The 15563-nt window shown below is 36.8% G+C and overlaps 1 protein-coding gene across 8 annotated transcripts in view; it reads left to right on the forward strand.

The window, feature by feature from the left end:
* ptprsa (protein tyrosine phosphatase receptor type Sa) overlaps window positions 1-15563 on the forward strand; it is a 239569-nt gene that overhangs the window by 175520 nt on the left and 48486 nt on the right. For 4 of the 8 annotated variants that reach the window (XM_055054714.1, XM_055054740.1, XM_055054724.1 and 1 more), the window contains 5 exons: window positions 2551-2871; window positions 4611-4804; window positions 6091-6117; window positions 7624-7741; window positions 14833-15426. The exons of 2 other annotated variants lie outside the window; for them this stretch is intronic. In XM_055054714.1, coding sequence (XP_054910689.1) covers window positions 2551-2871; window positions 4611-4804; window positions 6091-6117; window positions 7624-7741; window positions 14833-15426 — 1254 coding nt within the window. The remainder of the gene's footprint in view (window positions 1-2550; window positions 2872-4610; window positions 4805-6090; window positions 6118-7623; window positions 7742-14832; window positions 15427-15563) is intronic. 2 more of the 8 variants (XM_055054749.1, XM_055054732.1) reach the window with 2 other exon arrangements.

Raw genomic sequence — 15563 nt, forward strand, 5'->3', positions numbered from 1 at the left:
TTATACCTAGACTCTGCCAGTAGCCAGTCAGAAGCCATCTCTGAAATTAAAGTGGCAGATTCTAAATCCTCTGTATTTAACCAAACAAGCAGTTTATTCCCCCCACTTACTGTAATTGCAGAAGGTTTTTAGATGTATTGGAATATCTGTGTGAGCCACACCATGGCCATTTGGCATCTCTGGGATTAATTCCGTAATGATCTACAAGAACGAACATCATGTCATTTGAGGTTTCTGACACAGTCCATTTACAAAGATGGTACTTAGACTGTGATAGAAATAGCATTTGCAATTTGTGTTATTTTAATACCTCACATTAATATTGAGTTATAACCATTGTAGGTTTTTTGTTAAGAATATTCAATATCCTCTAATTTTCTTTCACTTTGAATTTGAAATTTGTAGTGAAAAAACTTCCTACATCATATTTTAAAGTCGAAGTGGAGGAAGTAATTGCAGACAAGACCAGTTTGTCTTGTCTTGATATCTTCAAATGAAAGTTTTGAAGCACTTCAAGTGAAGCGTTATCCAAAATATTTATTTTGTGGTTGCATACTTCTACTATCCTTAATCCTGCCATTGGCCTCCATGGGATATGAAGGATGCGCCCAATCCAGTCTTAAATTGTTATCAAGCATAGAGATGCCTGTGCACTGCGATAACCTCCATCCTGTCAGAATTATAGACCGTTTCTTCACCACAAAGAATGAGAACGGAGCAATCATTCTTGACGGGGGAGAGTTTGCAAATACAATACGGGCAAAGGAAAGAAGCTGAATGGCTCAAAATCCAGTAAGACCTTAAGTAAATAAGCCCATTGGACACAGAAAAGGGTTTGAAAACTAAAGCTGTGGCCCTGTTATATTTTTGTGTCCTCAAGCAGTGTCTTTTTACCAAGGGAGGGGAGGGGGGGGAGGAACAACAACATATGTATATATCAACATTTTATTAAAGTTTTATAAATTCCATTATATGAAGTTTTTATGTTGTTGATGACATTGTCTTGTGTCTTGGCACTGTCAAAATGGTTGCAGGTTTCTCAGAGATACTTAGACATAGGGCTATGAAATGGGATTTATTTGAGGAAATTACCAACAAGGAAGGATGTTTCTGTGCTTGGCCAAGTTCATGAGCGTAGAAAATCTTGATAATGAGTTTTCCCCACTGGCTTTCCCTTCTCTCAGTGTTGTGGACCCTCTGGCCCAACAATGCAGTATTAAACAGCACTGGCTACAGCACAGAGCCAACTCTCTCCCTCCTGCTCTCCCAAAACTGGGTCCAAATCAACTGTCAGTGTATACAAATAGCTGTTTACCATGACTGTAACAAGACTTGATCATAAAATTTATAATACTCTCAGGATGGGAAAAGGTTGCTTCTCCCTGACTCTAGAGTAAGCACACTCTAGAGTCAGGTGCTGTTGGTAAGAAAGTCTTGAAATTTTTTTTATTTTATTTTTGGGAGTCAGGTACGTATGATGCAGACAATGCTTGCAATTTACTTTTGTTTGTCTGTTCATGGTATACTGTTTTTATTTTATTTTTTTTACTCGCATCTGGTTTTGTTTTCGTTTATTGATGTTTACTCACACCTTGTATTTTTTGGAAAGTATTTGTTGTGATTCTTTTGAGTCACTTTGGTTCCAACTAATTTCACATTACTCTCCTTGGTTTCATAACTTATTTCTTTATTGTCCTTTATTTTTGGATGAAAACATATTTATTTCTTCATTTACTTTTTTATTTAAAGTTTTGTTTGGTATGTCCTTGTCTCTAATCATATTTAATCTTGCTTTTATTACTTTGCAGTCAGAAAATGTAATAATGAACTAGATTTGCTACATCAAGGTGGAAAGAACTGCACAAAGAATAAGATACAAGGGCTGAAATAAATCTTATTTGGTCAGGAAAAACAAAAATGTTAAGAATTTTAAAAGAGGGCATTTTTTATTTAACATGTTTTCCAAAAGCACTTCAGACACAAAGATTTACCATGGAATTGTGTGTGATAAATTGGAATGATTCAATCTTTAATTTTAAACTACTTAATTTTTTAAACTACTTATTTTTTTATCTAACAATCACAAAAATAAAGTGAATTTTTCAATTCTTGTTTAAAATAATGCTAGTCATCCTAAAGACTCAAAATTATTAAATTTGTCATGACATTTTAGCTGGTAGACTTTTTAGATTTGAAAAAGTACCAAACTGGTAACAGATATATCTTATTTTCACCAAAACAGGCAAGCATAGCTGTCTTGATTCATTATTATGTTTCCATATGGTGGTGTGCATTTTCACCTTTTAATTTGGCATTTGCTTGGTACCTGTTTTTATTTTTATATATTCGTGTTTTGTGTTGATCAGTTTCATTTTAATTATTCCTGTTGTTTTTTTATTTGAGTTTAAAATTTTCCTTTTTTCATTTTCTTTATCTCTACCATCTTTTTATTTTTTCGTTTTTCACCCTTCTTCCTACCCCATCCTCCTGGTCCTCTACCGCCCCTTACCTCCCTTCCTCCCTTCCTTCCTGTCCTTTCCACCTCACCAGAACCCTCAGCTCCCCCTCAAGAAATTAAGTGCAGCACTACCAGCTCCACCAGCCTTTTGGTAAGTTGGCGCCCCCCACCTCTGAAGAGTCAGAATGGTGATCTGACGGGGTATAGGGTGCGCTACCAAGTGGTGGGCCCTTCAGAAGGGGCCAGTGACGATACAGACCCCCTGGAGGAGCTGCCAGTGCCGCCAACCGAAGAGCGGGTGTTGCTGCAGAGACTGGAGAAGTGGACCCAGTACCGAATCACAGTGTCCGCCTCAACTGAGATTGGGCCTGGCCCTGAGAGTGAGCCCCTAATCTGTCGGACAGATGAAGATGGTACGTGAGTCTCTTATGTGGAGACCTGGCCTTATCAAGAGACAGAACTTTTCTCTGTTAGCTTAAAATAAGGTTAAACTGTTTTGGCTTCTAAATTGGAAGTCATAAGAGTAGGTGTTAAATTCACCATTTGTACTCAGGAATCTGAATTTCCAATTCAGGGAAATGAACTGGGGCGTTCAGGGATTGTTAAGTACTTTAACTCTTAAAGTAAGGCTTAACATTTTTTACTTTAAGAATTTTTAAATTAAAATTCTTAAAGTAAGTGGTTCCTCACCAACCTAAACCTAAAAATCCAGTTTGAGTGTTGTGTAGAAAAATTAAAAAATAAAATAAAAACAGTAAAAGTTGAATGAATATGCTGCATCTTTGCAACTCTGGGCTTTCTTATCCAAATCTTCTTCATTTTTGATACTCCTAGACCCTTTCTTGACAATAATTTATGAATAACTACGGTTATATACACACAGAGACACATATCTACCTAATGTCCGCCTCCCAGATATGAAAAAAACTGCCTTAGATTTTTTTTTTCTACAAGTCTGCCTATCCTGTATATAGGTTAGGTAACAATGTTATTGGTATTATATTATTAAGCTAACAACCTTATTGATGTTATGATACTGTAAAATTGATCAATCTATGATGCAAGATTACATGTTTATGCTTGGTGGTAAAAAGCATAAGCATAGAATAAAAAAGCTTGGATTGGAAAATGGTACAGACTAAACCATCTTTAGCATGTACACTAGCAGCAATCTCAAATATGCCACTCAGGCTGCTGAAACAGTTTTTGGTGTGTTAATCCATCCGTTTAACTGGAAAAAAAACATACCTGTTTCACTATCTCCAGAAAGAAAGGGCAGCTACTGTGTACCTGAATTGATTTTTGATTCTTTTCACTTCCTATCATTTGATACACTTTTATTATTTCCCTGCTCCCTGAAGACCTACCTTTTGCAATTTGACAACACAAGGTGGTTGCATGGAATGAAAACAAGCATTTAAAGAAGCTAAAAATAAGTTAATCTGACAAAAGAAGAAAAATCTTAACATGGTAGGATTTTTCTAGCATGTTAGAAAAATCCTAGCATGACTGATTTTACCACAGCACCTGTGACATAGATTCACCTGAATTAGCTTCATACTATCATACTGATGTTTCTGCATTTGTCTGGCATATGTGTTTTTAAATACCACTGTTATTCTGGCAGTCAATAAAAGGCAAAGCAAAACTTTTTTTTAGTGGTGCTTTAATAATGACACTTAACAAATGTTAAAGAAATGAGAACTCTTGTTATGAAGGAACCAAAATAGAGGGTTTAGTTGGGTTGTGATTTAGGGAATGAAGGAGCGCACAAGTGATTGTGGAGAAGCAAGTGGAAGCGGTTTGAGAGGAGGGTTCTATGCATGGCACATTCATCTCAGAAAACGATATTCCTTGCCACCTGAAGTGGCCTGGATTCAAGGCCTGCCAAAAAGGTCGGTCATTATGAATAAATGGCAAGGCTGCCCACCACAAAGAGACCTATTGAAAGGGTGGAGGTGACAGGAGTAAGTCGTGAAGGTATATTTGAGAAATAGGCCATATTTTATGTATATTGTTTTGAAATGTGTCTTTAATATTAGTATTTTTAATTTATTGAATTTTTTTTTTATAGTTGTGCAAAACGTTTGTCAAAGAAAATATTGCATGTTTATATTCTGATTTTTGTGTTTAAACTGCTTTGTATTTCTAGTTCCTGGAGCTGCACCAAGGAGGGTGGAGGTGGAGGTTCTCAATTCCACAGCACTGAAAGTGATGTGGCGTTCTGTGACCCCTGGAAAACAAAATGGTCAAATTCGTGGCTACCAAGTTCACTATGTACGTGTTGAAAATGGCGAATCACGTGGCCTGCCTCTCATCAAGGATGTCATGCTTGCTGATGCCCAGGTATAACCAACAATACATTATTTTCTCTTTAGAACGTAAATTCCCACAAAGTATATGTTAATTCATTTATTCATTAATATGCAGGTATATTTACCACACCAAAATGTGAACACCCAGTACTGGGTTGTCATTTGTTTTACATTTATTTGATATTGGTACCATATTGTTATATAAGGAATTGTCTCACACACACCTGGCATTGGATTCTTTCCTCTGACTTTAAATGATTCATTATAACCATCAGAAGGTAGGCTAAAAATGTTGCGAAAGAAATTAGAATTGGATAAAATACCTGAGAGAAATCTATGCAGAAATTAGAAATCCCCCAAACAGACTTTGATCATTGCATATTTTTTTATAAGCAGTTTTGGTTTTATAGAAATCATTTGAGTGTGTGGAGCAATATTGGGGATGTTTACCTCTTTGATTACATTTCTTGCTGCTGTAATATATTATTTTTCTCCCCAACCCACAAGAGCAGTAATCAAATCTTCCCTTATCTTTTCCTACTTTTTCTATTGTGAAGGGAATAAATGCACAATTTCTATTAGGAATAAATGCTCTCCTTCAATAGTCGAAATAAAAACAAATGTGTGTACTTGCTTCAAGAAACCAAAGAAAAATTTTATTTTGTTTTTGTTTTTTTAAATGAATCAACAAACAAACATTTATTTGTTTTGCAAATCCTTTGACACAGTTGTAGCGAAATCTTGGTAAGTTGTGTTTCCTATGCCCAGTTGTAATCTTCTAGATACTGTGGACCCTGAATCCTGAAAGTCATAACATAATGATGGAAAAAAATATTGTATGCAGCTCCATTTAGAATCAGAATCAGTTGAAACTATTGATCACACTTTATAAAAAGAAAATGGGCAGCTCAATCCAAATAACACCAGCATCACATTAAATTGTTTATTTTCTGAGCTCTGGTAACCCAAATTACATGGTCTGCAACTATGCATATGCTGAATGAGAAATGAGGGGATTTCTGTCTAATACAAAAACCATTCTTGTGTTTCTATTTCATTCAGTTATCTGTAACATACTCTCAGACCTGTAACACTTTGCTTGTTTCAGTTGTCTCTTCTGAGCTTCAAGGAGTGCTTCTTTTTTCTGACCTCCCAAAACTAGTGACCTATTTCTGCTGCCTGCCCATCCTAAACCTCTAAAGCCCCAATCTCTCACAATCCTATTTCCCCCACTTTAGTTTTCCTCTTTCCTTAAAAAAAAAAAAATGCTATTTTTTTCTCTCTCCTGCACACTCTTCACTTTGGCGGGGGGGTTAGTGGGAAACGGACGATACGGCTGAATATGTGAGTACAGAGTTTTATGTTCATGAAACAGTGGCTATTGCATCAACCCTGGTGAGGTCCACAATATGCACAGGCCCAAACCTCTGATATTATTTTGCTACCTGGAAACAATGAGAGGCTCACAAGTTTCAGCTGCCCAATCAGATCTCCTCCAAATTATCCTTTTATGTCTCTTACAAAAAACCAGACAAACTTCCATTAAGAGATACATGTCACTATACGCTGGCTGATGCAATATCTACTAGAAAATCTCCACAGAATGCTAATGCTGCTTGTTTCTTGCTGTGTGCAAAAACAGTTGTTTCTTTTGACTTTTTTTTTCTTTTGTGCGTGTGTATATATTAAATTTGTTTGAATTTGTAGTTTGTGATGTGGTGACTGTGTTGCTTTGTATTGTTGTGTCACTTTGAGATTCATAAAAATGGTGATAAGTTTCCTAAATGCCTGTTTTTGGTTCCAACTGCAAATTCTTATTATGCAGTGTATTAAAGAGTTGTTATTCCTTGAACCCGTATGTATTTGTCACAGTACAAATACAAGCAGCCCATTGTATTTGTAGAGATCCTGTAGAGAAACAGCTCAGGTGAGACACGTTGTCAACAGGACAGTTATTAGTGGTACATTTAACACATCCGGTCCTAAAGAAAGACTAGTAAAAATCAATGATCATGCAGATTAAATTGACACATGTAAGCAGATTTTTTTTTTTGATAAGACAAGCTAAATATTTTGCAGTTACACTTAGAAACATGGTAGTTGTGCTGTGGGTTATTGCCTTTCTTTAGGAAAGATGCTCATATCTAATTTGAAAATGGATGAAGAGAACTTTGATTTGCACTTGAAAATCTCAGCAAATCACACTGAAACATAACAAAATGTGGAAAATGACTTTTACTTTTGGAAAACGCTGTAGGACTGCTAAATTTCACCCTAATTAAACAAAAAGTACCTGTGGTACAGAAAAATACTATAATGAATAAAAAGTGTTTATAGCTTATTTACCATTATTGACTTACCCCATCCTCCCTGCCAACCAGCCTGTTAAAAACCTCATTCTGCATTCGTTGAAAACCGTCTCCCTTGAAAGATTCATTAGAATTGATCGGAAGCTTCTCTTTGAAGAAGACTCAAGGAACTGTAATGGCATAGGTAAAAACTGCCGGTGAAAGGCCAGGATGTATTCAGTGGGCATTTATCAAAGTTAAGTTGTTGATCGAGAAATTGCTGAAGTAATAGAAGAGAGAACTACTTTGCATTTACATACATAATGTCCCTTCTCCACTTCTGTGGCTCTGAGGGTTTGCGTAATGGTTTCCCATTACACAGAGGGAATCGTTGCATATAATGCATGCATCCTCGTGAAAATTAATAAAGAGAACCAGGAGATGCTTGGATTAACATTCAGCACAAGGTGCTTTGAGCTCTACAAAGTGGGGTCAGATCATGAAAAATTCAGGAGAGGTTTTGACATTTTCCTTTTCCCTGTCTATCCCGTGTTCCCCTTAGGAAATGGTCATCGGAGGACTCAAGCCAGATACCACTTACTCCGTCACAGTAGCAGCATACACCACCAAAGGGGATGGAGCACGGAGTAAACCCAAAGTGGTGGTGACCAAAGGGGCAGGTCAGTACAGAAATAAAATTCTGAAATTCAGCCTGTGACTAAAGGCTGTTGTCAGGAAGAGGTTTTTGATCAGTTTAAGCTATCTCTTACTTTAGTTGTTTTTGTTTTTTTAATCAAACCTCATAAAAAATTCAGATTTATAGCCAAAACCACACACATTTTTTTTAACTATTTGGAACATTGGGACAAACAGACACATATTACATTAACAGGTCGTGACATTTGAGGGACCTGATCATGTGTCTTTATCAAGGATACATCATTTCATGAGCTTTTGCTTTAAATTTCTAAAGCTATAGCTTTAGCTGTGTTTCATCAGATGCTGACTTGTATTAGTATTTCTTTTATAATTTCAGCCGAGCTCAGAAGACCGTCCGCAATTTTTGAGGATATCAAGGGCATACTCATAGATACTTTCAGATTTCTTCAGACAGATTATGACAGCATGAAAACCCCACTTGGAAAACCCCACTTGGATCTTTGGTTTCTGCCGTATGAATAAAACATTCAAGGCAAATGTATTAACTCTACAAAACGTTGTATTCTTAATTTGTCCCCTGATAACCACTGGTGTGCACAGTTTGTGTAAACCGCATGTGCTCATTCAGCTTGCATAAATGTAATCTAAATTGTGAGGCTGTATTTTAATCTTGTTTAATACTGAGGTTGCAGAAAGTGCAACCTTATATTGGTGCAACTTAGTATATGCTACACATGCAGGCATATGGATGTCGAAACAACACCCCATGCACACGGACCTCATCCAGGCCTATTTCTTATTAAGGCATTAGACCACTAAATACATAGATCCCTCTCCTAAAAGTTGGAAAAAGGATCATGTTTGATGTTGCTCTATCCTAATTTTTCCATAGTCATCTGGTCCTTTCTCTGACAACAATCTTACTCTTTTTTCATAATTATTATTGATGTTTAAATAAATTATTTTTTTGTTATAAGAAAAGATAAAGGTGAAGATGTAGGAAATGTGAGGAACAGAGATTTTACCTAGTAAAATATTTGTGGTCAATCATGAGAATATTTTAAAATAATTACAGAAATTATTTTACAATTTTTTTTTTCTTTTTCAAGCAATAACAAACTTAAATTTATTCACACTTATAGGGATTTTAGATAAAACTGAACAATATCAAGAAATGTACTGATTAGACGTAGCATTAGAATTTTCCAAATCTCAGTCCAACTTGGGGACTGAGATCCAGCTGATGCTCGTAAGCCCGTTGACAGTGCTTTTATTGGCAGGAAGTGGTCAACCTTTTTGCATTATGACTGATCTGTGGCTGTGCACTCCAATATGCAATGATCTGTGTAGTCTGACACCTTTAATAATTCCTGTGTTTTACTCACCTCAACTTTGAGAACAAAATGTTCATGTGGTGCCTAATATATTCCACCCACCAACAGATGCCATGACGAAGAGATAATCAGTGTTTTTCCCTTCACCTGTCATAACTTTGGGCTTGATCAGTGGATGAGACGATTATGTAGTTTAAATTAACCTCTGTAAAATTTTAACCAGAAAAAGGAACTTTAAATAACGCGTCCTAACCCTTCTATTAACAAACTCCAATAAAGAGTCAGTTCGTATATTGTATATGTGATGTAAATGTATGAGGTAATTTATGATCTATTGTACAACTGTACAATTTTGAATCACACGAGTGTCTGTACAAGTTATGAAAGTTATGAAATACCTGTTCAGTTTTTTTTTCTTTCTTTTTTTTAAAAAAAATAAATAATCGTAAACCCATGCATTTGTAGAACACAAATGCCTCTAGGAGTGATGATGTCAAAGCAATTTCCTTACTTTTGGAGACATAAAGGCCTGAAAGGTTACATCGAGATGGAACATCATGAAAAGGAGAGCAGGTTTTTGTGTTGCTAAAAAGTCAATTCACATCAGTCTTTTCATCCTCCAGAACTGGCAATAATAGTTTTGTATATGTGAACAAATCTTAATAAAAGTCTGAGATTTTTTTTATTTTAAACAACACAATGTCATGTTCTCAGAAACATGACATATATATATATATATATATATATATATATATATATATATATTATATATATATATATATATATATTCCAAGCTCTCTATATGAAGTCTAAGAGTCAACCTCACCAGGACCAACGGGAGAAAGGTTCCTGTTGCTGCCAAAGACAATGTTTATCATTAAACTGCACATGCAAAGTGCTGGTTAATTAATTAGATTATTTGTTTTGGTAACCAGCCTCCATTCTGCTGTATGTTGTTCCCATCTATAACCATTACCTTAAGATCAATGGGTGACACCTGTCTGGTTTCAACACCATGACTGTTTGTGTTTTTCTCTCAGAACCTTTCAGCAATTCTGAAAATGTAACTTGCTAACCTTGGCATACCTTAAAATCAGTAATCAGCCTACAACTATGCCATAGGTTTTGCTATTTAAAAAAAAAATATCCACACAAGCACAAAACACTTGTTTGCCCACTGGGCACAACTTTGTCATGTGGGGAAGGAGGAGTTTGGATTATGTTGAGTGAAGAAATGAGTTGATGGAAAAAAAAAAAATCTACAAAATAAGTGCATGCATTTCAAACCTTGGACCTCCCTGACACATGATATTTTATGTTGGTTACATTAGTGAAAATGTAGGTTTTATATCCGGTAACAATTGTTGCCAGTGGGAAACTGTAAAGTCTAAATTATATAAATCTGTCCTATTTATACATAAAGAAATATAAGAAAAGTCATGACATGCATAACTTATTATAACAAAGAATGGTTACAAGAGTGATCAGAAATATTTTAAATATATAAAGATTCAATGCCACATCCTGCAGATGTCACTATCTCAATGTGTCAAGTGACTTTTTGACCTCATTTGGTTATTTTATCATTGAGGCAACCTTAGGTGAAAATGTTAGTATGAACAAATCTGCATCCAGGAGGATATTCTCCCAGTTCCACCAGTTCCACCAGACTTTAACCGTCTTGTAGCAGTCATTCAGTGCATAGACCACATTTTGTGGAAAAAGTTGCCTTTTGTGAGGGTTTGGGGGGCTTTATTGCAACTTTGCAAATGACAGTGATGTAGAACACATTTGATAGTTTAAGCTGTGTGGGAACAGCAAGTGTGACGGCACAATGAATTCAAGGGTAATTGGTATATTTTCAGATATTATCCCAGGTGTCCTAGATTTAATTAGAAATTAAAGTCATTTTTCACAATTAAATGTCAGTTACTGTTGCAAGTTTGAAGAACCTGTACGTTTTTGCTGAGGGCCACACTAAGTTTCGAAAGAGCTACATCCACAAGTACTGGATCATCATCACCTTCTACTGACTTGATGCAGGCTCTTTCATTCTCTATGGGTAATCTGGATACCTAGCTGAAAAGCTTCACATATTTTGGCCACACACCCGACTCTATTCTGGTCTCCAAAGCTTGGAAGTAGTTTATCATTGTAGAGCTGGTGGTGCTTTGGAATGAAAGAATAGAAGAACATGTGGGAAAAGGGAAGATATGAGAATCTGATTCATATCTAATTCTGAGAAATGCATGCTTATGCCACTGGATGCAGGTTGCAACATGCTTACAGGCTGTTGCCTTAGCAAAGGCCTATAAAATACTGCTACAACTCAGTTGAGTTACTTTGAAGAGTCTGTCTGTCTGTCAAGTGTATGAATGGTAAACATAAGAGAGGAGGTGATGAGGAGAAAACATTGTTGCCCCTTTCTCAGTCAGTGAGTGAGCGTCAACAGAAAGCTGTTAATTCTGCAGTTTGATGAGAAACGTGCCGGGGGTTCCACATGGAGGGATTGAACCAGGATGTGTTATGAAATGGACAAAGACAAAGAGCTGGGCAGGAGGTTTGGATATACAAGAATGTGGTGGAGGGCAGCTTAGGGGAAGAAGTGAGGAAATGCGGCAAGAAAAGGGTAAAGAAGAAAAGGACAATCAAGGTGTCCAGAAATCCCAGAATCACTCATGTACCTTCACCCTCACACACAAACATATCAAGCTCCTCATATCCCTGTGGGTCCTCTTTGCAGCTGATTGCTCCCTGTCCCTAGTCACCTTCATCATCCCTCATTCACTCATTTTTCTTCTCCTCACCATGCCCTTGCTCTCTTATCATCACCCTGTGGCACCACACACATACACACAGCTTGAACAATCCCTGGCTTCCACCTCCCCTCCCGACACCAATCTGCTGGCTCAGTGCCCCTGATCCCTCTCCCCTACAATGCATTAGGCCACAGTTTTGAATGTACAAATAATAAAACCGTCGCTGGGGTTGCTGGGGTTGCAAAGGCTGCAAAGGATACACAAAGCAGCCTGTTGATTTTCAAAGAGAAGCAAAAACAAAAAATGAAAATGGAAAATGCACCCATGATATTATCTCAGGATCATTATCTCCAATTCCATTTTCTTGATTAACTGCAAGGATGAAGGCAGAGTGGGCTTTTAAATGACACCAAGCTGATCTGTAGCATGTAGCCAAGAAGTATTAGTAGGATTTGTTTCACCCAATATGCAACACCCGTGCCTTTCCCTTATGGGCAAAAGCTCTGCTGACAATCCACCATCTAACCCACCCACTCCCATTTCCTTCTCGCAATCGTCTCCAGAAAGGCTCAAATTATCAAACACAAACGACTAATAAGGCAAGAGAAAGTGGATTGTAAAAAGCAGAATGTTGTTTGTGTGTGTGGGGGGAGGGGGGGGGTGTGCGTGTGTGTGTGTATACGTGCATAGATGCATAAAAATGGGTAGTGGAAAAACAGATGCAAAGAGAAAAGTCTTTATATATGTCACTTACCGACAATGTAAAGTGGAGAACAAAACGGTCCCATCCATCGGTGGGGGTCCTAAAACTGCTAATGAAATATTTCCTATGCAGAAAATATTTCGTTGTAGTTAATCAAAATTAGAGTTCCATTTAGCTTATTCAGCTTGATAAATTCATGAAGACCTCATACAATTGTTGCAAACCTACTTTATCAATTCTTTTGGCAAGCTTTGTGAATGATAAATACACCATCACTTCACCAAATCAAATTACATTTCATAAAATAAATAAACTATTTCCTATTCTGTGTTCCTCAATCACTCAGCAGCTCTAGGGGTTGGCTTTGTGAAGTACTGCATGTCTTTAATTGCAGTCTGCTTTCATGCTGCAGACGAGAATGTGGCAAAACAGCCTTTTGGTGTTTTGTAGATGAATGATAATTGAAATTCTTTCATTGTGGATGATCATTCGTCTGTTTTTCATTTTTCTGTGATTGAATAAAGTTAACATTTGTAATAGCTCCTAAAATGTATCAGTTTCTGCTTAATTCAGCCATTAACCAATTTGTATCTCCAATTTATAGCTGTATCTCTCATGTAATTTGTCTTACTTTATTTACTATCCATTAGAAAAACAGCAATCAACAAAAGTACAAATCCAGAAGAATATTTTTTTCTGTTCTCAAGTTTGTTTTTTTTTAATGGTGCATTTACAATGTTGTCTGTATGCTTGCTATAATTTATACTATGCCTTAGTCTCCTGAATCAGTCATCACATAATTATCCTCCAGTTTCTCTCAAGGAATTCGAGGGCCAGGTCTGTGGAAGAATGGGAAGAAAGTACAATGATATTCACTTTTAAAACAAAGTGGCACTTTCCTAAAACCTTTTCAAAATAGTCTGGAAAGATTATTTTTCAGACTCAGATTCCTGAGATCTGAGAGCAAAACATATTCATACATGTGTCCGAAATGTTATTAATAGGACTTGTTTTGGCACTACCTTCTGTTTGTTCAAAGACACAGAGAAATGGCAAGTTATTGAAAATAGATCCAAGGTAACCCCTATTTACGCTGAGATGTGGCTTTAGAACAAATCAGCCACACTTGTCTCTCCTAAAACCTTTACAGCTGGTGAGGATCGGCAGGCTTCTTTTAAATCCTGCTACCTCTGTCTGAGTGATTGGGCCTTTAAAAACGGGATTTGGATGAGATGCCATTCATAAGAGCGGCAAAACCGGACTGCCCTGAGCGATGGAGTTTGGGCCCCTAAGTAGAGCAGACATTTTACAAGTAAAATATGACAACAGTTAAAAGAGGAACTGTTCTTTGTTTAAATCTTTAGTCTCTATGATCTTTTAACATTAATAATTGAGCATGTTTGAACTTGTGTGTCCTATAATCACATATGCAGAAAACATAATACAAACATATTTTATAAATTATGAAATATATGCAGTTTAGCTTTGCTTTGCAACATTAAGAAAAAAAGCATAAATATGCCATTTGAAAATGTGTTGAAACTTTATTTGACGTGTTGTGAATAAGACTGTCATGACACCGTCATAAATGTGACATAACACCTGTCATGAACATGAGTAAGTCTTCATGAATATTTATGACTGTTGTCATAAAGTGTCATCCGATAAATCTTGACACTTTTAAATCAATGTTGACATTATTCAAAATGTCTTGGTTATGACAACATGACATTAACCAAGAAATTATGATCTGACATAAATTTGTTATAAAAGTATCACTGATTAAACTTTAGCTTTTAATAACATAAAGCTGCATATTTTTTTAAAGTTTAATCAGTAATACTTTCATAACAAATTTATGTCAGATCATGATTTCTTGGTTAATGTCATGTTGTCCTAACAAAGACATTTTTGTCTAGGTTAATTTTGAATAATGTCAACTTTGTATTAAAAGTGTCATGATTTACCGAATGACACTTTGACAGCAGTCATAAATATTCATGAAGACTTACTCATATTTATGACAGGTGTTATGTCATGTTTATGATGGTGTCATGACAGTCTTATTTACAACCTGTCAAAGTGTTATCAAAAACACTTTATTTTTGGGCATTAATGACAGATTATCTACTGCAGTATTCTATTTTGTGTTGGTCTATTGACTTCAAACCTATTGACTAAAAATATCAACTATTCAGCAATCATTATGTTTGAAGTTTTGTCTGTTGAGATAATTTAGTAACATCTCTACAGATGGTATTGAATCTTGTATAAATGGAAAAGTAAGATTTTTCTCCATTACTTTTTTTGCACAGTTCCTGGTCCGCCGAATCTGTCAGTAGCTCAAGATTCAAAGACTTCAGCTATTGTTCACTGGGACCCACCAGACCTGATAAATGGAATGGACCTGCAGGGATACCGCCTCCAGTTTGGCCGGAAAGACGTCTCCCCTCTGGCCACACTGGAGTTTGCTCCCCATGAACGCCAGTATTTTGTTGGCAACATTCACCGGGGTGCCACTTATCTCTTTAAGATCTCCGCCAAAAGCAAAGGGGGCTTTGGGGAAGAGGCTGTGAAGGAACTCGCTGTTCCTGAGAATACCCCTGGAGGATACCCTCAAATTAACGAGGGCTCAATGGTAACATGCTGCTCAGTGCAGCTGTCCTGGTCTCCACCAGTGCTGGCAGAGAGGAATGGGGTCATCACAGAATACACTCTGGCTTATAAAGAAGCCGGAACAAGAGAAGCGCCACAAGAACTCCGTTTACCTCCCCACCAGTCTAGCTTTGAGCTCAACAGCCTCAAACCAAACTCTGCATATGATGTGAAAATACGTGCCCACACCAGTATAGGTCCAGGGCCCTACAGCCCGCCCATCCAGTATCGGACCATGGCCATTGATACCACAGGTAGGGCTTGCCTGTTTCTTTTCAAACCCTGATGCAGGGTGTTGGAAATTGACTCAAAATATGGTTCACATTTGCCAAAATAAAAAAAGAAATATCCAACCAACTTCTTCAACCAACTTGACCGCTCTTCCAAAAAT

This window comes from Poeciliopsis prolifica, unplaced genomic scaffold (assembly GCF_027474105.1).
Source record: "Poeciliopsis prolifica strain line A6 unplaced genomic scaffold, Auburn_PproV2 SCAFFOLD002, whole genome shotgun sequence".
Taxonomy (NCBI): domain Eukaryota; kingdom Metazoa; phylum Chordata; class Actinopteri; order Cyprinodontiformes; family Poeciliidae; genus Poeciliopsis; species Poeciliopsis prolifica.